Below are 26,362 nucleotides of genomic sequence, written 5' to 3' on the forward strand. Positions count from 1 at the left end.
ACTTTGCAAGTCTCCACAAGTCCTTGCGTAGTCCACGAAGGCTCAACACCTGTCTCTGGAGAAAGCTGAATGTAAGTACTATCTGCCATACCAAGTATAATGTTCTAGGGTTAATCTCTGATTTTTGGCGAATATTTTCCTACAGGTACTCAGACCGCGATACAACCCCGCCACTCGGGGGGGATCGACTGTACACAGCCGCGTTTTAGGGGTTAAGGAGTGGGGTAAATTTGTTATATAACAGTAATCATTACTGGAGTTAACTTAAACTATATCTTGTCTCATCACCAAATATCAATAATTCTATACAAATATATTATAAACATTGCTTTCTGTTTAAAACATATGTATCTTATAGGCTTAGTAATTTGGTTACCAAAAGCTATTATTACTGTTAACCCCTTAAACGCGGCCGTGAACAGTTGACCCCCTCCGAGTGGTGGGGTTGTATCGCGGTCTGAGTACCTGTAGGAAAATATTAGCCAAAAATCAGAGATTAACCCTAGAACATTATACCTGGTATGGCAGATAGTACTTACATTCAGCTTTCTCCAGAGACAGGTGTTGAGCCTTCGTGGACTACCCAAGGACTTGTGGAGACTTGCAAAGTTGGGTAACCAAATCTTCACTTTCACACCTCCAGCAACCCGGTTTCCCCTCTACCACAGCCTCATTCTGTCACAGTAAACTTTATACTACAAAGTGAAGGTAGTTTGAAATCCGTATTTGTACAATAAGCACTGAAAATAAGGCTAAAATCAACGGAGCGTACGGCCGACGTGCACCATGGTGGCGGTCTTCCCGTCACTCAACAAACATTTCCATTTTCACAGCTAAAAACATGTATACTACATTATTTTCAATCATATTACTTCCCAAAAGATTACCACAGTGCGCTTTTTATTCTGCCTTACGACCGCCACTTTATTCTCGTTCCTGTCGGCCGCTTGCACTGACTCGGAAGAGCTAGAACTCGCCTTAATGTCACTTTGAAAGCCTGCGGTAAACTGACGCTAAACAGGGGCAAACCGTGAGAAAAAAAGCTAGTATTACAACTGGGGAAACAAGCGTTTCCTAGTAGCATAAACTGCTTGTGAGAGGAGAGCACAGATTTACAGTTCTGAGCGCTCAGAGCGCTGCCATGTATCACAGCCAGGCTGGCCGGGCCGTGGTGGGGGGGGGACGTGGGAAAAACGCGATACTTGGCAACGACTGAGGTCAGTAGTACAAAGGTAAAGTATGCTAATTGTAGCTAAAGGGTGGTGGTACTGATAGACAGTACCAGCTGGAGCCTGCTTGCCCGCGGTTATTCAAAATTTACTAGAATCGCAAATGCGACGATCCGCCGTTATGTCCCTTTTGCCGAGCGTCGCAAACGAGACGATCCGCATTTAAGGGGTTAAGATAATGTGTGAAATCACTTATGCAACAGATTTTCAAAATAATTATTTAGAAGATTGAGAAATGCAAGTATATAATTACCAAAGAAAGGAGAGTAGCAAGGCAAATGACTCCTTCTACTATTGTGTAGTGTGGACTGATCTTTGCCAGCTCATGAGCTGTGCAGTGTTCTCAAGCCTCTCATGCTGAAGCATGTTTTGCTGTGTAGCAGGCAGCCCAAGGATAACAGCCAAACAAGTCAAAACATAATTGTGTTCATTTCCCTCATTCAAATAACTGTGAAAAACAAGATTTTATTGGGCTATTCATAATTATGTATAGTGGAAACGTTATTTTTTATTTAAATTTAAGGTAAACTTTGAAAAAATCCACTTTTGCTTGTTTTTGGGGCGTTATTTTGTGAAAAAAAACAAGGAAAAAACCCAGGTGGATTGGGCATTTTAAAAAAAAGTGGGTTTTTTGCCAACCCTGATTGTTCACAAGGAATTCGTCCCACCCAGTCAATCTGTCAGCAGAAAGTTTTACTGTGAAGTTTTGCAGCGTCTGAGAGAGAACATCTGCTGCAAACATCCAGAACAGTGGAAGAACAAGGGCTGGGTCCTGCATCATGACAACGCTCCCTCCTACACATCAGTTGTTGTCCGGTAGTTCCTGGCTTCCACTAACATGGTAGTCATTCCCCACCCACCCTCTTCATCTTACCTTTCCCCCTGCGAGTTTTTCCTGTTTCCCCAGCTGAAATTACAACTGAAAGGGTTTCAATTTGATTCAGTTGAGGAGATCGAGACAGAATCGCAGGAGGTGCTCAAGACCACCATGCCTGAAGCCTTCCAGAGATGCATGGACTCACTGAAAAAATGCTGGTACCATTGTATACATGCCCAAGGGGACTAATTCAAAGGCAGCAGTGAGAACTAGGAGGTAATAATAATAATAATCTGGCCTTTTGTTTCTCAAAAGCGCCAGTTCTTCCTTTGGGAATTCACTAGCGCTTGACACCCATACTTTATTTTTTACAATTACAAGAATTGTGACATTTCTTGTATATAATACAAGCTACATCATATATACATGAAAGTGGCAATAATTAAACCCTATAATCATCCGTCATAGTACCTTTCTCCAGGTCATAGCATTTTGAAAAAAGAAAGGCTTTCAGCTGTCTCTTAAAGGATTCAACAGTAGAGAGTTGTCTTATGGACAATGCAATCTGTTATATAATCTAGGGGCTCTATACGCAAAAGAATGATCAGAGCAAGATGACTGGTGGATGGCTACTGGCTCATCAAGACGCAAGGAATCATCTTCACTGCGTAACATCACACCCGGGCGTGCCGACGGGAGTTTTAACAATTCAGCAAAATACTTCGGTTCACCAGACTTAAGAACCTTAAATATAATAAGACACAGTTTAAATTCGATTCTAGCCTTTACTGGTAACCAGTGCAACTCAATCAGAAATGGGGTAGTTGAGGTTCTCGGGGGGAGACCAAAGATAAGCGGTACTGCCCTGTTCAACACAGACTGAACTTTTGTTAGTATATTATTTGGAAGACCAACCCACAGTGAATTACAATAATCAACACGAGACAAGACAACTGCATGGACCAATGTTAAGGGGCACCGTCTATTCAGGAATTTTCTCACAGAGTACGGATTTCTGAAATGCAAGTTACACCCTCTCACAACCTGATTAATATGTTCTTTGTAATTTAACTTAGAATTAAAATAAACACCCAGATTACGAACAGAACTGACTGGATGAAGCTGTGACACGCCAATGTTCAAAGCCAGGGCATTGTCAGTGTCATCACCCCTTCTGTTTCCTCTGATGATGATGATCTCAGTTTTACCATCATTCAGCTTAAGTTTCCTTTTAGCCATCCAAATCTTAATATCAGACATTAGAGATTCAAACTTTGTCTTAGTATCATTGATATTTGACATCTTAACATAGAGCTGGGTGTCATCTGCATAAAAATGATAGGACACATCATGAGCATCAAGTAGAGACGATAAACTACTTGGGTAGATAGTAAATAGAATTGGACCCAAAACTGATCCTTGAGGGACTCCAAATAGAAGGGGAGCAGAATCAGAGCTAGCGTAATCAACAACCACTCTCTGAGATCTGTCCGACAGATACGACTTAAGGAGCAAGAGGGCACTATCATGAACGCCATAAATATACAGATTGTCCAACAATAGTTTAGGATCTACTGTATTAAAAGCTGCAGACAGATCCAACAGAACTAGGAGAGAGGACATCCCACTACAAGTGTTTGCCACCAAGTCACTCTGAATCCTTGTTACTGCAGTTTCAGTTGGATGGTATTTTCTGGATGCTGATTGAACAACAGGAACAACTCTGTTGTGTTCCAGTAGAGGTACGAGTTGATCGAGGATGGCCCGCTCAATAAGCTTGGATAAAAAAGACAGGTTAGAGACAGGACGATAATTTGTCATGCTCTTGACATCAAGGCCAGGTTTCTTAATTAGGGGCCTAAGCAAAGCACGTTTCTCAGACTGCACAAAATTACTTTCTAAGAAGCATCTGTTTATTATGTTGCAGATAAAGTCTGCAGCGTGCTCATACACATCAGGCAGTTGTGACGTGTTACATGGATCGAGTGAGCAAAATGTTTTATTAAGTTCTCTGATATAACATTTGACTTTGTCTACATCCAGCGGATGAAATGTTGAAAGCAAATGATCCCCGGTGCACCGTGGCTGGAAGTCAACTGAATACGCTTCACTAGGAGAACTGTTGTCTAAATTACTTCTAATGCGAGATATCTTACTTGTAAAAAATGAAGCAAAATCAGAGGCCAATTGGGTATCAGATGCAGAAGTGGGTTTAACAATTACATTCCTCCGGCCAACCAAATTGTTCACAACTGCAGACAGTTTTTTTTTTATCACCACCACAAGAATCAACTTTATTTTGATAATACTTAGCCTTTTGGGCTTTTACAGTGTGAACGACTGCTCTTCTTGCAAAAACATAACGCAAACGAGTTACTTCTGTCCGCTGCAAGCGCCACTAACGTTCTGCCCTTCTACATTGTCTACGCAAAGAATTAATGGATGGACCATACCACAGAGAATCATCACGTACAGTGATTGTTTTTACTACCTCAGGACAATAATGGTCAAAAACTGACCTAAGCTCGTTGTTGTAAATATCAACCAACTCATCAGAAGAAAGACTGGAAGAATCAATGGAGTTTAAACGTTGATCAATTTCAATTCACATCAACTGGCGGTCAACATTCCTGTAATTTCTGAACCTAATGACCTTTTTATATGAAGGGGATTTTGGGACATCAAAACTAAGAGTGATCAGAGCATGATCAGAGATGAGGGGGTCAAATGAGTCAACCTCCACATCTGATATGCGCCTGCAACCAACAGGGGACAAGACCAAGTCAAGGACATGTCCTGAAACATGAGTTGGATTACTCACATGATTGAAAACATTGTTCTGGGTGATCAACTCAGGGAATTCTGAAGAAAATGGTTTTGACTCTGGACTGTCAGCCCAATAATTGAAATCACCACAAACAAGAAGTCCTCCAGGTTTAAGAGAAAACCCTTCAAGAAACTGCCCAAACTCCTCCATAAAACCTAGATCTCTGCCCGGATGACCCAGTCGATAGACAATTGTAATTCTAATGGTATTCTGATGGAAATTTATTAATACTTCCATAAATTCAAATGAAGATGGGGTCAGGTATGAGTCAATGAGAGAAACGTTTGCAAGTGCTGCTGAGTAGGTGAGTTCTACACCTCCTTCTGGATAGTCAGCAGCAGGCCTGGGAATACTAATTATAGAATGTGTCTTAGGCAAAGCATTATGAATAATATCGATATCAGACTCATACAACCAGGTTTCAGTCAAGCACAAAATGTCAAGCTCGTGCTGATTTAGAGTTTCATTAATATAGTCTATCTTATTTCGGATAGAACGAATATATAAAAGACCCATCCTTAACTGGTTCAAGAGAGACGTAGTCATTTATGTGAATGGTCAAAATTGGTGTTTTCAATCAATCTGTTCCTATGAGAAATCATAATTGGACATTCTCTACTTGATGCAAAATGGGCAACCGACTGTGAATATGAATTAGCATCTTGATGTCTTAAAGAAGAGCAGTTGATGCATTTGGGAGAATTTCTGTTACTACAATCCTTAGATTTATGGGTTCCAGCACAAAAGATGCATTTAGGTTCATCATTTTTCTTAGAACATCTCTCAGATGTATGACCAAAGCCTTGACAGTGATAACACTGTGTAACCCAGAATCTGTCGAATGCGCGGCATCTTGTAAGATCCACATAGATGAAATTGCCCTGTTCTACAATGGAGGATCTCACCTCTGGCAACATCTTCAAGACAACAGTTTTGGTGTCATTCCTTGTTCTTGTGAAGAGAAGGTTGAGGGTACAACCTCGATCAACGAGCATCTTAATTTTATTGTTTTTTCTCAGAATGTTTGGGATGATGTCAGAGTCACCCAAGGAAGAGGAAAGGCCTGTCACGGTCATTTTAGGCAACATTTTCTTTGGCTCTGATATGCAAAAAGTGCCCTCAGAGCCAAAATGATCCCTCAGCACCCCAGTTGCTTCACCCTTGGCTTCAGCTGATGGAAACTTCATTACCAACCCACCAGACTTGGTCTTAAGACAGCTATCAACCAGTACCGAGTTAAGTACACCTCTGATGTCATCTGGTCCCATCTGATTTGTCAGGGCATCAGCACCACTCTTTGGTTTCACAATCAGTACATGCTGACTATGAATGGCTTTTTTCTGGCCATGAGCACTGATCTCAACCACACCCCCAGGCAGATCCTTCCCTTCCCCCACGAGAGACCCGCGAACAGCATCCGCAAATGACTTGGCCTGATCTTGCGTGACTGCCATGGGTGATGAGACCTTGGTCACTAGTGCCTCCAGTCTATTTGAAACATCTCTAATTACCTGAAAAATTGGCCCAATAACTTTATCTTCAAACTCCTTCTTGGTACTACTTCCTCCACCAACCAAGACCTCATCCGCTGGTGCAACACATTGGCTACACAGCCAGGGAAGCCCATCTGGTGGTTCTTCTTCATAAATGGATAGTCGCCTGTGTCCAAATTTTCACAGGCTATATGAACCCACTCACTGCAGTAGGTAAGGTAACATATTTTCCTACAGTATTCAAATTACTGGAACTTTTGGGTAGCACCTCGTATATTAATTCCACAGTAATTACCAATTTATGTGAAGAAATGCCTTTGTTTATGAGTGCGATACTTTTGATCATAAAGTGATAATTTGAACGTGCCGGGTATGAAAATATGGGTTTGGGAATCTGGCATTGCTGCTCAGCTGGAGACTGCCAGATTCCCACCCCCAGCACAACATTACCGCCTAAAGATGAGTGTTATGCGTGTTTTATATGTTTAATTAATGTTACTGTTACTGTTACTGTTACTGTTGGGTCTGGTTAGTATTTGGATGGGTGACCGCCTGGGAACACCAGATGCTGTTGGCATCCCTACGTGTCAAGTGGGGTTGGTGGAGGATTAGTGCCCCTCCCTGTAAAACAATTAACTCTAAGCCCTTGACCACCCCGTTTGTGATACATGGCATCTGGCAATGGATGGATGGGATGGATGTTACTGTATTTGCATACTGTGTGCTCTTTCAGGTTGTTTTCTCTATAGTTCAGTAATATAGATATGTTTGTTGCGTTTGGTATCGTATATTTTAGCTTGAAAACTTGCCTTTGTTGGGGTCCTTGAACCCAACCAATATTTTACCATTAGTTACGTGTTTTGTTATATGAGAATTCATTACTGTATATGACAATGCCAAATGGAACCTAACTGCTCGTATCTTCGGAACCTCCCTGTGCAGGGATAACATCAATTGCTTTTTTGGTATCAGAGGTGCGTATTGCTGAGGTTTTTAAAAATTGATGTAGTTGTTGATCAACCCCAATCTGTCTGGCAGTAAACTGATTTGATTAATAATTAGCAGAGTGAATAAATGATCTAGGAAGAAAAATGAATGCAAACTACTCTGAAAATAGGAAATTATTCTGGAAAGAGGTGCAGAAATGTAGAAGTGAAAGCAGAAAGAAATGTGATGGTGTGAAGGATGTAGGTGGTAGATTATTAACCCATGGGGATGAAGTAAGGACCAAATGGAAAGAACATTTTTAAAGCCTGATGAATGGGAACAAAGAGAGCAGAGTGGCTGCAAAACATGATTGGTTTTGGGGGTATGCAGAGAAGGAATGCAGTGCCAGGGGACGTGACATTCACATAGGTGAAGAGTGCTATGAAGCGGCTGAAAAATGGGAAAGCAGCTGGGGTTGATGAGGTGTACAGTATGCAGAGATGAAGAAGTGTAGTGGAGAGAGTGGAATGAAGTGCTTGTTGGAGATATGTAAGAAGGCACGGATGAGTGAAACTGTGCCAACAGAGTGGAAAAAGGCTGTGATTGTACCCCTGTACAAAAATAAATGTGAGTGAAGTGAGTGCAAGAATTATTGGGGCATAAGTTCATTGAGTGTGGTAGGGAAGATATATGGAAGAATTATTGTAGAAAAAGTAAGCGAGATATCAGAAGTCCTGGTGAGTGATGAACCGGGTGGCTTTAGGAGTGGCAGAGGATGTGTGGATCAAATATTTGCAGTGAGACAGATAGCAGAAAAGGTTTGTGAGAAGGACCATAAGGTGTTTATGGCATTCATGGATCTGGAAAAAGCATACGACAGAGTGAACAGGGAAGGATTGTGGAAAGTTTTGTGCATGTACAGTGTTGATGGTAAGCTGCTAGGCGCTGCAAGAGTTTTTATGATTATAGTGAAGCATGTGTAAGGGTCAGTGGGCATCTAAGTAAATGGTTCACGATCAGTGTGGGCATGCGACAAAGTTGTGTGATGTCCCCATGGTTGTTCAACATATATATGAATAGGGCGATGAGAGAAGTAAAACATAAGTAATGGAGAGAGGGATGGCGTTGGTAATGAATGGTGATGGATGGAATATCTCAAATTTGTTGTATGCTGATGATGCAGTACTTCTTGCAAATACAGGACATGTACTTGGTAGGCTAGTGCAGAGTTTTGCTGATGTCTGTGAGAGTCGCATCTTGAGAGTAAATGTAGAGAAGAGGAAAGTGATGGTTATTGAGAGAGAAGGTGACTCCGAGTGTGATGTTACAGTGAATGGAGAGAGACTGGAATTGGTGAGAGAGTTCAAATACCTGGGTGCAGTGATGGAAAAGAGAGGAAAATGTGCAAAAGAAATTGAAAGTAGAGTGACACAAGGAAGAAAAGTAGCTGGTGCAATTAAGGCCTTGATGAGAAATAGAGGCTTGAGTGTTCCAGCTGCACATGGCTTACATGAAGGAGTGTTAGTGCCATCTTTAACATATAGATGTGAGACTATGGTGTAACATTAAAATGAAAAGTCAAGAGTAAGAGCAATGGAGATGGGGCTGCTGAGGAATGTATGTAGAGTACAACAGGTGGATAGGATATGAAATAATGTGATTCGTGAAAGATGTAGAGTGAGGAAGTCGCTGGACACCAGAATCAAAAAGTATACTGAGATGCTATGGTCATGTGGAGAGTATGGATAACACTAGAGTGGTTAAAAAGGTATATCTGAGTGAATTTGAAGGAGGGAGGAGGCAAGGTAGGCCAAGGAGAAGGTGGAGAGATATGGTGGATGAGTGTGTGAGGAAGAGAGGTTTGGAAGTTGATGAGGCTAGGGAACTGACAAGAGACCGAGCTGGCTGGATGAATATTGTGAGGAGAAGTGCATGATCAGGGATTTGGAACCCCTTTTTAACGTGTCAGCGTCTGGATTGACTCTGTCAGATATGTTTATGTGAAGTTACAAAACGTGGTGAATGTTTTTGGCATATCTGATAGAACCAGGATTCTAGGGGCTTGAATGATGAGTGAATGGAAGCGTGTCCCATTGGATTGGGCAAATTTGGGCTGTCTGGACATTGCTACTCCTCACCCTGCCCTAGGGTGGGAAAGGAGGTCCGGATGATGATAATGAATAATATGCTTAGCTGAGTTGATGATAATAAGGAATATTATATACAGTAAACCCTCACTATAGTAGACCTTCGCTATAGCAGACTAATTTGGGAAACCAGGTTGTTAAAGCCAAAAGTTTGTTAAATCCTAGGGCCCCTCTTAGGTGGGAATTCAAGCGCATGTGGGAAAATATGCGAGTACAGTATCATATTCTAGCACTAATAATAAAAAACAAAACCATTTTACACTAACATGACTCGTAATTTTGCCCTTTTACAGCTAATTTCACACCCTTGTCATATACAGTAATCCCTTTAAGACCTGGACGCCCAAGTCCCGGGCACCCCAAGTCCCGGGCATTTTGGGCTTGGGTCCTTGGACACCAAAAATGGCCAAAAATGTATTGAAATATATATATATATATATATATATATATGTGTGTGTGTGTGTGTGTGTGTGTGTGTGTTCATCCCTACTTTAAATTTGCCGTGCGGTGACAAACAGCTGTGTTTTGGCACGTTGTTCCGCGAATGTCCACTAGAGTGCCCCTGCATCCTCCCCAGTTCCTGCCTAGCTACCGTCGTGACTGCATGCATGTTGCCATGGCTGCATACTTGCTCATTTTTGTGAATAAACAGTGAATAAGCTGCAATGCCTAGCCACTAGACCACATGGGAATTTACAGTGTTGTGCAATATTAAGAAATTTGAATTCAGAGTGCAAAGAATTAAGTGCAGAGTGCAACACTGGCCTGTTGAAACTGGTGTGGTGGAAGTAAGAACAGAATGTGCAGTGTTAAACAGTTATAATTCACAGTGCAAGGAATTAAGTGCAGGACAACACTGCATTACTGTACATGTTTCAAGTGCACATTCACCACTGTCAGAGCCATAGAGGAAGCGGGTTAAACTTTGTGACGGCCACGGACTTGTCGTAAGTACCTTGCACACTGCTAAATATTTTCCATACTTCTGATTTCCCATTCTCTGGTTCTTTTTCTTTTATACCATGGTTTCTGTCTCTTATTTGTGTGCATAGGGTTTTAAATAGATGCTGTGCATGCCCAGTAGGGAGTAGTAGTAGTAGTAGTTGTTCCCTAGGCAGTCTGGCCGAACAGCCCCGAGTCTCTTAGGAAGGCCATGGCCGAGACCGGGCTTTCCCACCGAGCTCTCAAGGAGTGTATGTTGTGTTGTTGGCGTAGGTGATTGTGTGCAATGCAGTCTTCCATAATGTGCTTAATAGTATGGGGTACTGTGTTGCATCCTGGACAGGCATCAGCAATGGAGTCATCCAGCCTTTTCTGGTAGCTTAAGAGGGCTGGATGGTGCCCACATCTCAGCCTGGCCAGGTGGACCCTGTCCTCATGAGGAAGATAGGATTCAGAAGGGTGGATGTCAGGAGGCCGTGCATGCAGCTGTGTGTTGTCTTTAAGTGACTGAATGGAGCGGCGAGTGATCTAAGTGTGGATATGCTTCTGGAAGCTGGTCTGAGGTGGGCGAGGGGGGAGAGATGACAGTATTTTTGTATGGTATGGTGTGCTGGGTGTTGTTTTGATGTTCCTTGGTGTGGGTGGATGTGCTGCCATGTACTGTAGTGGATGTTGTGGGTTTGTGGAGGCTACAGCAAGAAACTGGGTGCCTCTCATGTCTAGGTGATCTTTGACTTTGAGGACTTTGGTTTCTTGATGTAGGTGGTCTGTGGGTGTAGTAGCTGTGCAGCCTGTGATTATTTTTAGGGCCTTGTTCTGTATGGTCTGTAGAGTGTTGTAGTGTGTTTTGGTGAGGTTAGAAGCCCAGGCAGGGCTTGCATAATTCATCACTGAATGTATGTATTGTTTGTATACCGTGGTGGTGGTTTCTTTGTTGTGTCCGAATGTTGTATGGGCAAGTGACCTCAAAGCATTGAGTCTTGGTGTTATTTTATTTTTAATGTTTGTGATGTGTTGTTTAAATGACATTGATGTATTGTATGTTACACCAAGGATTTTGTGTGTGTGTGTGTGTGTGTGTGTGTGTGTGGTAGAGGGGTGTTGTTTATGGTGAGGTGTGGGATGTGACTGTGTTCTGCTGTCCAGTTTGTGAGAAGAGTCACTGTAGATTTGGCTGGGGCTATTTTGAGCCTGTTTGTGGTGAACCATTCATGTAGTGTGTTGAGGTAAGGTTGAATGATGTGTGCAGCTGTGTTTGCATTTTGGTGCATACATGTAAGTGTTATATCATCTGCATAGGAAGCTATGTGTATCTGTGGTGTGTGGGGTGTGGGTACGTCGTGCATGTATAAGTTAAAGAGTGTAGGGGACAAAACAGATCCTTGGGGGACGCCGTTTGTGGAGTTTCTGATGTTAGAAGACTGACCGGCAAATGTTACGTGTGCACATCTGCCTGCTAAGTAGTTTGCCAGCCATCTTTTTGTGTTATTGTGCATGTTTGTGTTGAGTATTTTGTTTGTGAGGTTGTGGTGGGGGATGGCATCAAAAGCTTTGCTAATGTAACGTGACTAGGAGTGTTCTGTGTGGTGGCCTAGCGGAATTCATGCCATCAAAAACTCTCTGTGTAAGATCTGTGAGAAAGGTGTTTGTGGAGTGTAGTGGCCTAAAGCCATGTTGTGACTGGGCTAGGGGAATGTGAGGTGTGACTAGTTGTAGTATAAGTCATTCAGTGACCTTAGAGGGGGTGCAGAGGAGTGTGATGGGGCAATGTGAGGAGGGTAACGTGGGGTCTTTGTTGGGTTTAGGGATAGTGATGTTATTGCCATGCTTCCAGATGTTGGGTATTATGTTGTGTGAGTAGCTGTAGTTTGATATGTTGGTGAGTGCTTGTATGCCTTGTGGTCCTAGGTGTTTAAGGTGAATGTTGCATATGTTGTCTGGTCCACAGGCAGATGAGTGCTTGAGGTTGTTAATGATGTGTTTCGTCTGGTTGTAAGTGAAAGGTGCATAGTCTGGGTCTGTGGGGAACTGTCTCTTACGTCGGATGATACGTCCTTCTTCGGGATGGGGGTTTAGATGGCTGACTTGTGAAAAGTAATTGATGAGAGTGTTTGCTTGTTGTTTGTTTGATGGTATGGTGTCTGTTGTTGTGATGGCAGCGTGTGATTGTGTGATGTTGCTGTTGGAAAGTGTGATGCTGTTTAGTGTTTTGTAGAGTTTACTGATGTTTGTTTTGTGGTTAAGTGTTTGGAGATAATTTTTCCAGTTTAGTGTTTGCTGTTCTGATATTTTATTGTTTATCTGCATGTTGAGTTCTTGTATTTGTTGTATGGTGTCTTGTGTATGGGGTGTTGGGGAGTGTCGCAGTGTGTCCTGTTGTCTGATGAGGCCTTGAATTTCTGGTGTGAAGTTGGGGTTGTGTCTCTTTCTGTTGCCTCTAGGGATGTGTCTTTTGTCTGCATTTTGTATGATTTTATTGAAAGTGTGCACAGCAGTGTTGATGTTTGTGATGGGTGTACTGTTTAGTGTTTCGAAATGTTCTGTTTCAGTTACAAAGGCCTCCCAGTTGGCTCTTATAATTAGTGTATGTGTGTTTGTGGCCAGCTGGGGTGATTCTGGTTTTGGTAGTGATGATGACTGGGAGGTGATCAGAGCCTAGAATTTTGACCACTCTCCATGATGTAGTGGGGGCAAGGTTTGAGGAGCAGAAGGTGATGTCTGGAGATGATGGGAGGAAGAGGGCTTGGTGTGGGATATGGGTATGTTGGTCTAGACTGTTGAGTATGAAAAGATGATCTGTCTGGGATTGTAGTACCAGCCCTCTGTCTGTGTCAGGGTTGTTGACATGCCAGGCTGACGACTTGGCGTTGAAATCACCACCCAGGATGATGCTGGGTATGTTAGTGATGTGGTGTATCTGTGGAGAGTAATTGTGTGGTACTGTGGGGGATGATTGGGGGGGGAATGTATGTGTTAGTGATTGTTATGTGTGATTTGTTTCCAGTGCGTATTTTAATTGATTGTATTTCTGTTGTGGTGTCATGTGGGGGGAGAAGTGACTTTGTGTGTGCACTGGTATCTGCAAAGTTGATGGATTTGTGTACCAGGGTGATGAGTCCACCACCACCGCCGTCGGCCCGGTCTTGTCGAATGGTGGTAAAGTTATGAAATGTCGGTGTTCTCTGTGCTCTGTGTAGTTTTGTTTCTTGTAAGATGGCAATGTATATGTTCTGTTGTTTGATGAATTGTGTGAGTTCATGTATTTTGGTGTTTATGCCATCTATGTTTAACTGAAGGATGTTTATGTTGTGTGTGCGATGTGTGTTGGCTGCTGCAGCACGGGGGGGAGGTGGTGTGGGTGGAGGGGAAGGGGTAGGAGGAAGTTGTGATGGAGGTAAGGGTTGAGGTGGATTAGGATGGGTTGGAATGGGAGGAGTTGGGGAACTGGATGGTGTGGGAAGGGTCGGTGGGTTTGGCTGTGGAGGTGTGAAGAAAGTAGGAGTAGGATTGGAAGAGGGGTTGATGGGTGGGGGGAAGGAGCATAAGGAGCAGGTCAAGGTGTCTGTGTAATGTTTTCTGGATGCAAGTGTTGTGCAGGTGTAATGGGTCCAGTTCTTGCAGGAATTGCACTGAACTGAACCCCTTGTCTGTCGGCTCGACGTGATAGGTTTTGAGCATGTTGGACATATGTATTTGTTGGTGGGTCCTGGATTGCTCTTAATGTCCCCGGCTAGAAGAAGTCGTCAAGAAATGACAACCGGGGAGTCATTTCTCGGTGTAGAAAAAACGGTGTTGTTGTGTGTATTGTGTTGGGAGGTGTGGTACTTGCCCAGGCGACCGAAGCCACTCCCAGGTACTCGAGCCCTGTGAGGGAGTTATTTAGGTGGTTTTCAAAGTTAGGTTGACTTGGGGTCTATAAGTATCTGTCCAGGGGTATTTTTCCCAAGTCCTGGCAAAAACCAAGTCCCGGACATGCCTTTGGCTCTGTTACGTCAAATCTTGGAGGGATTACTGTGCTTCTCCCTAACTAGTACAGTACAGGCATACCCCGATATCCGGCGCAATGATAACCAAACACCTGCCACATTGAACCAAAGATATTGGGGAATATTCCCACAAGACAAACGGCCATTGATTTGCTAGTCCAAATACTCCTCCATTCCATAGGTTTGAAACGAGCTCATCCAAATGCGAATGTTGTGGTTCATGTGGCTCTCCCCATCCTCCCTCCATCCCCTCACTTCTCCCTCCATCCCCTCTCTTCTCCCCCCATCCCCAACCACCTCCCCCAGCTTACACAAACCCCCTGCCTACACAAACCCCCTGCCTTCCCAAACCCCCTGCCTTCTCAAACCCCCACCTTCCCAAACCCCCTGCCTTCCTAAACCCCATGCCTTCCCAATTCCCCTACCCTCCCAAACCCCCACCTTCCCAGACCCCCTGCCTTCCCAAACCCCCTGCTTTCCCAAACTCCCCACTTTCCCAAACTCCCCACCTTCCCAAACCCCTAGCCTCCCCGAACCTCTTACTGTACCAAACCTCTTACCTTTGCTAACCCCCTACCCTCCCAAACCCCCTACCTTCCCAAACCCCCTACCTTCCCAAACCCCCACCTTCCCAGACCCCTGCCTTCCCAACCCTTTTACTGTCACAAACCCCCTACCTTTGCTAACCCCCTACTCTCCCAAATCCCCACCTTCCCAAACCCCTGCCTTCCCAGTCCCCCACCTTCCCAAACCCCCAGCCTACCAAAACCTCCTACCATCCCAAATCTCCCACCATCCCAAACCTCCTGCCTTCCCAAACCTCTTTCTGTCTGAAACTCCCTAACCCCCTACCTACCCCTTTCCTTCCCAAACCTCCTACTTTCCCTCCCCCCCCCCTCCCACTTTCCCTTTGTCCCTTCTCCATCCCTTGCCACGCACAGCACTGCCAGGCGTGTCTCCCTCCCCATCCCCTCCCCCACCCCCACTTGTCTTCCTGCCTGTCCCCTGCCCTCCCCCACCCCGCTTGTCTCCCTCCCCTTTCCCCTGCCCTCCCCCATCCCTGCCTGTCTCCCTCGCCTTCCCCCTGCCTTCCTCCATCCCCGCTGGTCTCCTTCCCTGTCCCCCAGCCCTCCCCCACCCCTTGCTTATCTCCTTCCCCATCCACCTGCCCTTCCCCTCCCCTTCTTATCTCTCTCCCCATCTCCCTTCCCATCCCCCCACCCTCTCTCACCCCCACTTTCTCCCTCCTTGTCCCCCCACCTTTCCCCACCCCCACTTAGTGCGCTGCCTGCCTGGCCCGCTCATCCACTCTCCCTCGCTCGCTGTGTCTGTTGGCCCAATTGCATCTCAGCACTGTATCTCCCACCACCTTACCTTCCTGCATGTGGTGTTTGATGCCTTATTTTGTAGCAGTAGTATTGTTTATGAGGATAACAGCATTACCTATGGTGTTTCTGACTTTCTATATCAATCTATATTGATTAAGTAAGGTATATGAGTTTGGGTTTGGGCCTGGAATGCATCTCTGGCCTTCCTTCAGTATCTTAGGGGGAAAATTGGTTCAATATCCATCAACTCACTGTCCAAACACTCCCGCTGGTACAGAATGCCGCCGGATATCATGGTAGGCCTGTACTATATTACTATAATCTATTACTACAACTCAGCTGTCACAATGGGGAGAGGGCAATTTCAGGCTAGGATGGAGTAAAAAAGAGTAGAAAACACATGTATTGTACAAAGTATCTGTATAGATTGATGTACATTCATACATTGCTTACACTGCCATTCATCTTGTAGGCTGTACACTGAGTTAACTGTTATTCATTGTCACAATGACCAAAGCTGACTTTTGGCAGCTCTGGTATCACATCTGTTATGGAGAGTCCTGAGGTGGTGGGGGTTGGGGTCCTGGAGACTATAGTGCTGGATCCTGAGGCTATGTGAAAGCTAGCTGAGGAGGTTGATGCTACAGACACAGATGAGGTCTTTGACTGTGCAGACCCTCTTAGCAGTAAGAGAGGACAGCAGCCTGAAAACTGGGAGATCTTAGGCTGGATTTTCCTTTGCTGCGGGTACCTGAATTCCAACCTGATGAGCCACATGACTTTACAATATTGAGCAAGAGGTCAGGATTGTGTCTGTAGCATCAATGCTTGCAGGTAGAGACAGTTCAGGTGCCTCCTCATCATCATCATCAACTTTCTCCTTTGTTGCTGTCCTGCCTTCATGCAGTTCTGCCACAATCTTCTCCTCTGTCTGGTGATGGTAGCCAGGCATACCAGCATCCTCATCAAGCCACTCCTGCAGCCTCTCCTCAACAAAGTTCCCCTGCTCTGCAGCCGCCAACAACTCTGCCATTGTTGGTGACTAAGACCCCTCAAAATTATGCTGTGGCGCTGGAGTCTTGGAGGTTCTGAGGACTTTGCACCACCCATTCCTGAGTGCAACACGTGGCATTTTCTTCCATGCCTCATGCCCAGTTGAAGGTGGCATCCTTTATGGTGTAGGTTATAAAATTGTGCATGGTTTTCTTGCTTCTGTTGTCCTCATGGTCATCCTGGTCCATCCCATCCACAGTCACAACAAGATACTTGCAGTTAGAGGTTTCTGTAGTGCCTCTTGGTACTCTCTGTGACTCCCTGGTCCGTGGGCTAGATTAGGATAGTGATGTTGGCTGGCAGGAGCAAGGCTTTGATTATTCCATTGTTTCTGCAGAGTTTGGTAGAGGAAGGATGGGTTGGTGCATTGTCCAACAGCAGTGCTACCTCCAGTTTGTCAGGACTGATACCATACCTGTTTTGGCTGCCTGATGGAGGGCTGATGCTGTTATTATTGATTTGGTGATGGCCTTTGACAGAGTCCCTAGGAAGGTAGTGAAATGGGCAATGAGAAAGCTTGGGTCCAAGGAGTGGCTGGTTAGAGTGGTTATGGCTATGTATGTGGTTGTTCGCATTCAGGTGAGAGTGACATGGACGCGATTTGTTTGTGGCCACTCATAATGGGATTAAGGCATCTGGCTATAGTTAGATAGGTAACTTTTTGTGTGAGAAATACTGAAACTTGTGGCTTGAAAATCGTGTCTAGCAAGGATGCTGCCCTTAGTGGAAAGAATGGTGTTACCGAGGGGTACAGAAAGCAAGTCTGAAAGAGTAATTTTTTCATCCATCCATCATCCAATCCTACATTGCCCCATGAGGAGTGTAGGAGCCCAGGGCTAGGCAGTTGGTCCCGACATTTAAGATGAGAGTGACCAGCCCCACTCATCCCTGAGTGGCATTACATGAGCAGTCAACCTCAACCATCCCTTGGATATAAACTTTCACTGGCTCAATCCGATTGGGGCGCAATAATTACCCATGAAACCACCAGGTGCCAAAATTTGGTTATATGGTTACCACCCAGCATAGTAAATAGTTTCCTGGTGTACAGGAAACCATTTGGCATGTCACTTAGTGTAGAGTCACCCACAGGCAGAAGGAAAAGGAAAGAATGAAAGACAGAAGAGGGAATGAAAAGTCACCCGTAGGCAGAAGGACAAGGAAAGAATGAAGGAAAGAAAGGCAGAAGAGGATGGAAGGAAAGAAGGGTGGAGGAGAGGAGAGGGCAGACACCCGAGAGCGGCACTACATCGAGTGAGTGGATGGTGAGCACTTTTTTAGATTTTATATTACGCGGTCATAGGTCCCCCTCCCTGCCCCCACTGAACCCTTGTTATATCAACCTCATTATACAATAAACCATTATGTGATGGGTTTTCACCCGACATAACACCATTGTATAGTGAGTCGTGACTGTACTATGCGGTATGGTACCAGTAAGTACATTCATATCCCATTCTTTCACTCAACTGTACATTCATAATCCTAACTCCTCAGGCCTGTCATTTAACGACACACTCCACACCCATGTAATCATTTAATGACACACTACAAACCCATCTAATCATCCTCATCTCAGTGCATTTAACCTTATGAACATCTTCCTTCACTGCCCAAGTCCCACTGCCGTACAGCATTACACTCCTAACACATGCTACATACAAGGACCCAATAGTACAAAAGGAGAGCCCACTCAGTGTCAGCAAAGGCAACAACACCCCAAAGTTCTTCCAACCACACCTTACCCATGCTACTGAGGTAGCTCCAGTGCCACCTCCAGCACGTGTCATGTCCTCCAAATAACAAACTCCTCCAGATATTCAAGACTCTCCAGGAAGGTTAATCCTTTTTCTCCTCAGCTGAGAGTATGCTGTCATTTACTTACGCACAAACTTAGAATTATTTTCCATCCTTCCTTTAACACCACTACATTTCTTACACAACCACCTGTCACAAACGCAGCACAAAAAATTATTTCCCATGTTCTTGTGGTATACGGTCTGTCTGTCTCTCTATTGGCAGATGCCTCAACCCTGTAAGGGGTGGCCACAAACAAACCACTTCCACATCACCTTGCCCAAACCCACTTCACTGCCATGCTCCCAGCTTACACCCCCCTCTCTCATATACCTCTCCACTCCATCCCTTCATCTAATCCTTGGCCTCCCCCTCCCTCTCCCCTCCTCCACCCCACTCACATACACTCTCCACATTAGTCTCTCATTCTCCATCCTCTCCACAAGGCCAAACCACCTTTATGTATTTCTCCTGACATTTTCGATCACATCCACATCCACACCTCAGCGCTCCTTCACTTCCTTATTTGTCAGCCTGTCTCTCCATGTAATTCCACATTCTCCTCTTAAATTACTCATTTCCACTGCTCTCATTCTTGACTTGTGTCCATCCAACAAGGTCCAAGCTTCACATCCGTAGGTTAGAGTTGGTATCACAATACTGCCATGCAGTTACTCTTTTACTTCCATGCTCACGTCCCAGTTCCTTATCACTGCCTTCAAAGAACCAGCAACCTTTCTTCCCTGATGTACTCTTTCAAGCACTTCACCCTCTGTACTTCCATCCTCACTCATCACACTACCCAACTACTTAAATACACTCACATTTTCCATTTCCTCATCATCCAGCCTCACTGTACATTCAGTGACTTCATTTCTCTCAGAGACCATAACTTTACTCTTTCCTACATTCACCTTTAGATTCCATTTCTTACACACACTCCCAAACTCATACACCAAGCCTTGCAGTTCTCTTTCGTCTTCACTTAACACTACAGTATCCTCAGCAAACAACAGTACAGGGAGTTCAGAACGCTGCCCTCTCTCATTAGGGTTGCTCCAACATCCACTGCCCTCTGTTGTATCTCTGTTATAACTCCATCCATAAACAGATTGAACAACCATGGGGATGTGACACACCCCTGTTTTAATCCAACATTCAGATTGAAAAATTCACTCAGTTCACTATCCACTCACACTGCAACCATAGCACCTTCATACATACTTTTCACGGCACTCAACAACTTCCCAATTACTACATGTATCGTTAATACTTTCCACATTCCATGTTTATCCACCCTGTCATATGCTTTCTTCTAATCCATGAAGGCTTCACACAACTTCATTCCCATCTCTGGAAACTTTTCCACTAAAGACCCAAGAATGAATGTCTGATCTACACAACCTCTTCCCTTCCTAAAACCTCCCTGTTCTTTTCCACCTAATTCCTCTGTCATTTCCCTAACTCCGTCAATAAGTATCCTACCATATACTTTTCCTGTTAAACTAAGAAGACAAATGCCCCTATGATTACCACACATTTCTTTTTCCCCCTTTTCCTTTGCACATGGGAATAATTATACCTGACTTCAATCCTCCGGGACTCTGCCTTCCTCCTAAGCCACTCTGCACAACTTCCATATCGATTCTACTACTATCTCTCCCCCATGCTTCAGTGTTTCACCACACAATCCATCAATTCCTTGGGCTTTCCCTGTTTTAACTTTCTTCGTTGTTTCCACCACTTGCAGACTACTGATCTCTTCCTCCCTTCTCACCTCCCTCCTCCTCCCAGCCATTCCCCAGCCACTTATACCCGCATTACATTCATTCTCTAAAGTGTTCTCTCAATCTGCTCACTTTTTCTCCCTTCTCCACTAACAATATACCATTTTAATCTTTCACTCCCGTACTTACTTCTTTATCACCCTGTCTACCTCTCTTTACTTATTTCCAGAACATGTTCTTGCATGCCCAAGTTTCTTCTAGATTCCTCATCCACTTACTTCATACTCTCTCTTACTGATCTTTTCACCTCTTTCTTCCTCTCTACATATAACTCTCTCTTCTGTCTCTCAGCATCCTCCACGCCCCTGTTTCTCATCCACCACCTATATGCCTTTTTCTTGTTTGCCACAGCCTGTCTCACCTCTTCATTCCACCATGCTGTTTCTTGCATTCCCTTTCGTCTTCTCTTCACCCCACACACCACCTCACATGCTGCACATATTTCTGCTGTGAATATCTTGCACACACCTTCCACTTCTCTCATCTGCTCCAAATCATATTTACCCAGTCACTCCTCCAGTTCTTTCTTATTTTCTGCTATTTTTCCACCCTCTTGCAACCTCTCTATCCTTCGTGTATGGACTACTTCCTCCTGTCCTTCCCTTCTCCCCCTCCATTTCATATGAATCTTGACTTTCACCAGCAGCAAGTGGTGGTCAGAAAGTCCGCTCCCTCAACCACTGCATGCTCCTGCATCCATTACAGACTTTCTCATTCTATCATTCACACACACATGATCAGTCATTGCATTTCGTTCTTTCAGTTCACCACCCTCCCTTCTTATCACTCACCACATATGCCTGTGGATCATTTTGTGTCCAAAGAGGGTATTGGCTATCACCAACCCCCTCCCTGCACAAATGTCCGCTGGAGCACTGCCAGTGCACAGACACACTGCACTTACCAACCACTCCATCCACCTTCACATTCCCTTTTCCATTCATATTCCCAATCAAAAACATGCTCTCATTCCTCTCAAACTTTTCAATGCTCGCTTCCACTCTTGTTCAGAACTCTTCTTTCACTCTTCTTGCATGATCTTGTGTTGGCGCACAGACACACACAGTCGCCCACATTTGTAGTCCAACTTTCAAACTTACTCACACAATCCTTGAGCCAACGGATCCATACTCTCTTATATTCTTCTTCCATCTCTTGCACACAACAATACAAACTCCTTCTTTTGCCCTTTCATTCTCACCTTCTCCCTCGCATATACCCCATCCGTACTCCCATTCTCTCACTCTCTTTTTTTCATTCATTCATCATCCAATCCTACATTGCCCCATGAGGAGCATATGGGCCCAGGTCTAGGGAAGTTGGTCCTGACATTTAAAATGAGAGTGACCAGCCTCACTCATCCAAGTGGCATTATGTGAGCAATAAACCCCAACCACCCCTTGGATACAAACCTGCACCAGCTCAATCCGACTGGAGCATCGTAATTACTCACTAAACCACCAGGCACCAAAATTTGGTTATATGGTTACCACCCAGCATGGTAAATGGTTTCCTGGTGTACAGGAAACCATTTGACTTGTCACTCAGTGTAGAGTCACCCACAGGCAGAAGGAAGAGGAAAGAATGAAGGAAAGAAAGACTCTCCATTTTGTCTCGGTTATTCCACAAACTGTGCATGGGCATATTCCCTCTGCTTTGAAAACACTGCCACCTGCCCTAGATATCATCACTTTTGTTTTATGCACATTTACTCTCTAACCCATTCCATCTCTCCACTCCCATAATCTTTCTTTTGTCATCCTCTCATTCTCCGTGGTCAGTTATTTTATCCACATTTGCTCTCAAACCCATTCCATCTCTTCACTCCCTTAATCTTTTTTTCTGTTACCCTGTCATTCTCTGTGGTCAACACCAGGTCACCAGCACATAACATCTCCCATGGATGTTCAGTTCTGGTCACATGAGAAAGCTTCAAGCACCAAGATAAACAATAAGGGGCTTAAAACTGACCCCTGATGCATACCAACATTAACAAAAGTCTCATCACTTAATAATTGTATAAAAAACTGTGGATTTACCTTGACTCTCCTAGTCTCATTTAACCCCTTCAGTCTGATGACATATCCTACTTCTCGTACCCATCATTTTACCCTCTGGCTCTAGGAGATTTTGTTCAAATAAGGAATGACTTTTTGAGCTTGAAAGGTTAGGTACAGTCTTCATCCTCAGCTTCACACCAAAAAGTCTGTCCTAAACTCAGTAAAATCATCAGTTGGCATCAAGAATTATTGTAAAACTACTTCACTGGATAGGAAGGATAAATAATCTTGGTTGTCCTCATTTTAAGTGTCAGGTATATTGTAAATATTACACCAGGCTCTGTATATTGTGACAGTTGGCAGTCAGGTTTATAAGTGCCTGTGAATCTTTTGTTGGTAATTTTCCTTTAATTTATTCTGGACTTGTTAGACAAATGAATGTGAGAACAGGCATCTTAAAGTGAGGAATTAACCTTGTGTCCATTTGTCTTTTCCATTCCCCCACCAGTTTAAGGGATATTGCGGTGAAGATGGAGGGAGCTTAGGAGATCATGATGATGTTGATGATAATGATGGCCTTTATTAAATCTTTCCCCCTTCCCTTTCAGGAGAGATTGTATTGGATTTGACATGAACTTGGGAGATGATGATGATGATGATGTCTGTTATTGCCATATTTCCTCATCCTCTTTTTTGGAGGAATTGTCTTAGAGTTGGACAGATGTTTAGGGTATGATTATGACTGTTATCTCTTCCCTCCCTTTTTGTTTTTGCTATTGCCAGTTGATTTAATTTCAGGAGAAGTTGTTGTGGATTTAAATGTGTGTCAAGAGGCACATGTACAGGACATGTGTGTGTTGGTTGAGCTTAGTCAGCACCATGGAGCAGGACTGAGGGTCAAACTGGGCCAGGTGCGAGTCAACAGTATTACCAATGCCCACCTCACAGCACTCCTTCGTGCACTAACACATACAGTGAGTCCTAGTTTACTTGTTTCATCCACAGTATTCCTTTCTGCTCTGACACATACAGTGGGTCCTAAATATGTTTCATCCACTTGTACTTGGTGGAGATTTTCATCCATTTGCAACCTCTTTCCAGAAGGTCAGTGGCACAGTGCTTGACATCCATACCAAGCATAGCACTTCATTACTAATGTCATATTTTGTTGTTACAGCTAAGTATTCATGATTAAGAGATTACAGTTTTAGACTAACTGAAAGTGGACTGAGTATACCTGGAGTCGTTTTTTTTCTTTCCAGATTCTCATATTCACCCCTAGCTAAATGGACTTGACAGGGATTAACTTGAATATAAAGCCTGAGGTAGTGACAGTATTGATACTCCATACAGGCTGTAGCACCAACCAGTCAGGGTGGTATTCTCAAGGAGGATGGGAATGCTGGTGACAGGGAGAGCTGGAGCTCCTGTTTCAGTAGCCATCAGGATACCCTGACCATCCCCCGTTGCTGACCTTTTTCAGTTTGACACAAATACAGAGAGCTGGCCAGCATACTGTCCCAAACATTTTTCTCTAACTGTCTCATGCACAACTCTACATGAACTTGACATACCACACAGTGTACCCCACAGCATCACAGGGGTTGATACCAGCGAGGGACTAGAAGAACAAAGGACCATAGGGTGTTTATGGCATTCATGGATCTGGAAAAAGCATATGACAAAGTAGACAGAAAAGGATTGTGGAAGGTTTTGCCCATGTACGGTGTAGATGGTAAGCTGCTAGGTGCCATCTAGAGTTTTTATGATGGTATGTTCAAGGGTAAATGGGCATCTAAGTGAATGGTTCGTGATCAGTTTGGGCATGTGTCAAGGTTGTGTGATGTCTCCGTGGTTGTTAACCCGTCACGTCCCGAGGTATTCCGCACCTCCGACATCCCCCAGTCCCGAGGTATTTTCGATTTTTTTTTTTTTGGCTAAAACCTTCGCTTTTGGTGAGAAACATCGAAAATTCATAGAGAAATCGCTCACCTGAGATTTAAAGTGCCCAATCCAGGTAGGAGTTCCTCCTTACCTGAGTGGGTTTTCTAACATGCTAGCACCAAAGAAAACGAGTTCTATGGGAGGGTAACTATTTTATCCACTCATAAACAGTATTTATTTATTTACTTGGTACGAATGTATATGTAGTATGACAGTATATTGGTTTTCAAGCAGTAATAAAGGCATTATAAGCATTGTTTCACTCACTAACTAATCACAATACCTGACCTATTTTTGCCACACTACCTGATCATTATTTCTGGCTGTTTCTTCTTCTAATGCTATGTAAACATTGTCCTCCACATTGTCATCGATTGGGGAATCACTCTGGCCCTGAATAACTTTACTAGCCAGGTCACTGGTAACAGGTCCTTTGCCAAGACAATGGTGTGAGGGGGGGAGGGGGGAGGTTATGCAGTGTAAGGCGTTGTCCCTGCTTGGTATCTTGTACAGGAATAGAGGAAGGTGTCCCGTGTATACATACGAAAAATCATGTGCGAAAATTGAAAATTGTGCAAATTAGGTACCTTGCAATTGCACGACGTACTGGTACGTCGCCGGGACTGGCAAATGCAAATCGTGGTGACGTACCCATACGTCGTCGGGACGGGGCGGGTTAAGTATATATAAGGATGAGGTGAAGAGAGAAGTAAAAACACGAGTAATCAAGAGGGGCACGGCGTTGGTAATGAGTGGTGATGGATGGAATATCTCAAATTTGTTGTATGCTGACGATGCAGTACTCCTTGCAAATACCGGACAAGAATTTGGTAGACTAGTGCAGAGTTTTGCTGATGTCTGTGAGTGTCGTACCTTGAGAGTAAATGTAGAGAAGAGGAAAGTGATGATTATTGAGAGAAAAGGTTACCCCCAGTGTGATGTTACAGTGAATGGAGAGAGACTGGAATTGGTGAGAGTTCAAATACCTGGTTACAATAATAGGAAAAAGAGGAAAATGTGTGACACAAGGAAGGCAAGTAGCTGGTGCAATGAAGGCCTTGTTTAAAAATAGAGGCTTGAGTGTTACAGCTGCATGAGGCATACATGAAGGAGTATTAGTGCCAACTTTAACATATGGATGTGAGACTATGGTGTGGCATGAAAATGAAATGTCAAGAAAGAGAGCAGTGGAGATGGGCCTGCTGAGGAATGTATGTGGAGTACAGAGGGTGAATAGGATATGAAACAATGTGATTCGTGAAAGATGTAGGGTGAGGAAGTCTCTGGACACCAAAATCAAAGAGAGTTTACTGAGATGGTATGGTCATGTTAAGAGAATGGATAACAAGAGAGTGGTGAAAAAAGTATACCTCAGCAAATAGGAGGTGAGGTAGGCCAAGGAGAAGATGGAGGGATATGGTCAATGAGTGTGTGAGGAAGGAGGTTTAGAAGTCGGTGAGGCTAGGGGACTGACAAGAGATTGAGTTGGCTTGATGAATATTGTAAGGAGAAGCGCATGATCAGGGATTTGGTACCGTGACAGCATCCGGATTGATTATCAGATATGTTTATGTGAAGCTACAGAACGTGGTGAATGTTTTTGGTGTATCAGATAGAGCCAGGATTTTGGGGACTTGAATGGTGAGTGAATGGAAGCGTGGCCCGTTGGATTGGGCAAATTTGGGCTGTTTGGACGTTGCTACTCCTCACCTTGCCCTGAGGTGGGATAGGAGATCCGGATGATGATGTTGATATATAAGTGTGTTGTCCCAGATGATTGGATGAAGCGTGTAATTGTAAATGTGAAGTAGGGGAAGAGTTGAGGCCCTGGAAAGAGGAAGTTATAGAGGCATAAGGTTTTTAGACCAGAAATGAAGGTAATGGAGAGAGTTCTAGAAGATATGATTAGAGAAAGAGTGAATATTGATCAGATACAGCTTGGGTTTATACCAGGCAGAGGGAGCATTGATGCCATATTCATTGTTTGACAGCTGCAGGAAAAATATATAGAAAAGGGAACTGTACTTTGTTTTTGTTGGTTTGGAGAAGGCCTTTGACAGAGTCCCTAGAAAGAAAGGTGGAGAA

The 26,362-nt window shown here is 44.1% G+C and overlaps 1 protein-coding gene across 2 annotated transcripts in view; it reads left to right on the top strand.

Moving 5' to 3' along the window:
* Window positions 1-26,362, top strand: part of LOC145396754 (leucine-rich repeat-containing protein 14-like) — a 182,802-nt gene that overhangs the window by 13,125 nt on the left and 143,315 nt on the right. For both annotated transcript variants that reach the window (XM_080270038.1, XM_080270039.1), the window contains exon 3: window positions 23,132-23,307. In XM_080270038.1, the coding sequence (XP_080126164.1) occupies window positions 23,132-23,307 (176 nt within the window). The remainder of the gene's footprint in view (window positions 1-23,131; window positions 23,308-26,362) is intronic.

This window comes from Coenobita brevimanus, chromosome 39 (assembly GCF_032717465.1).
Source record: "Coenobita brevimanus isolate Jiangsu-jjx chromosome 39, ASM3271746v2, whole genome shotgun sequence".
Classification (NCBI taxonomy): Eukaryota; Metazoa; Arthropoda; class Malacostraca; order Decapoda; family Coenobitidae; genus Coenobita; species Coenobita brevimanus.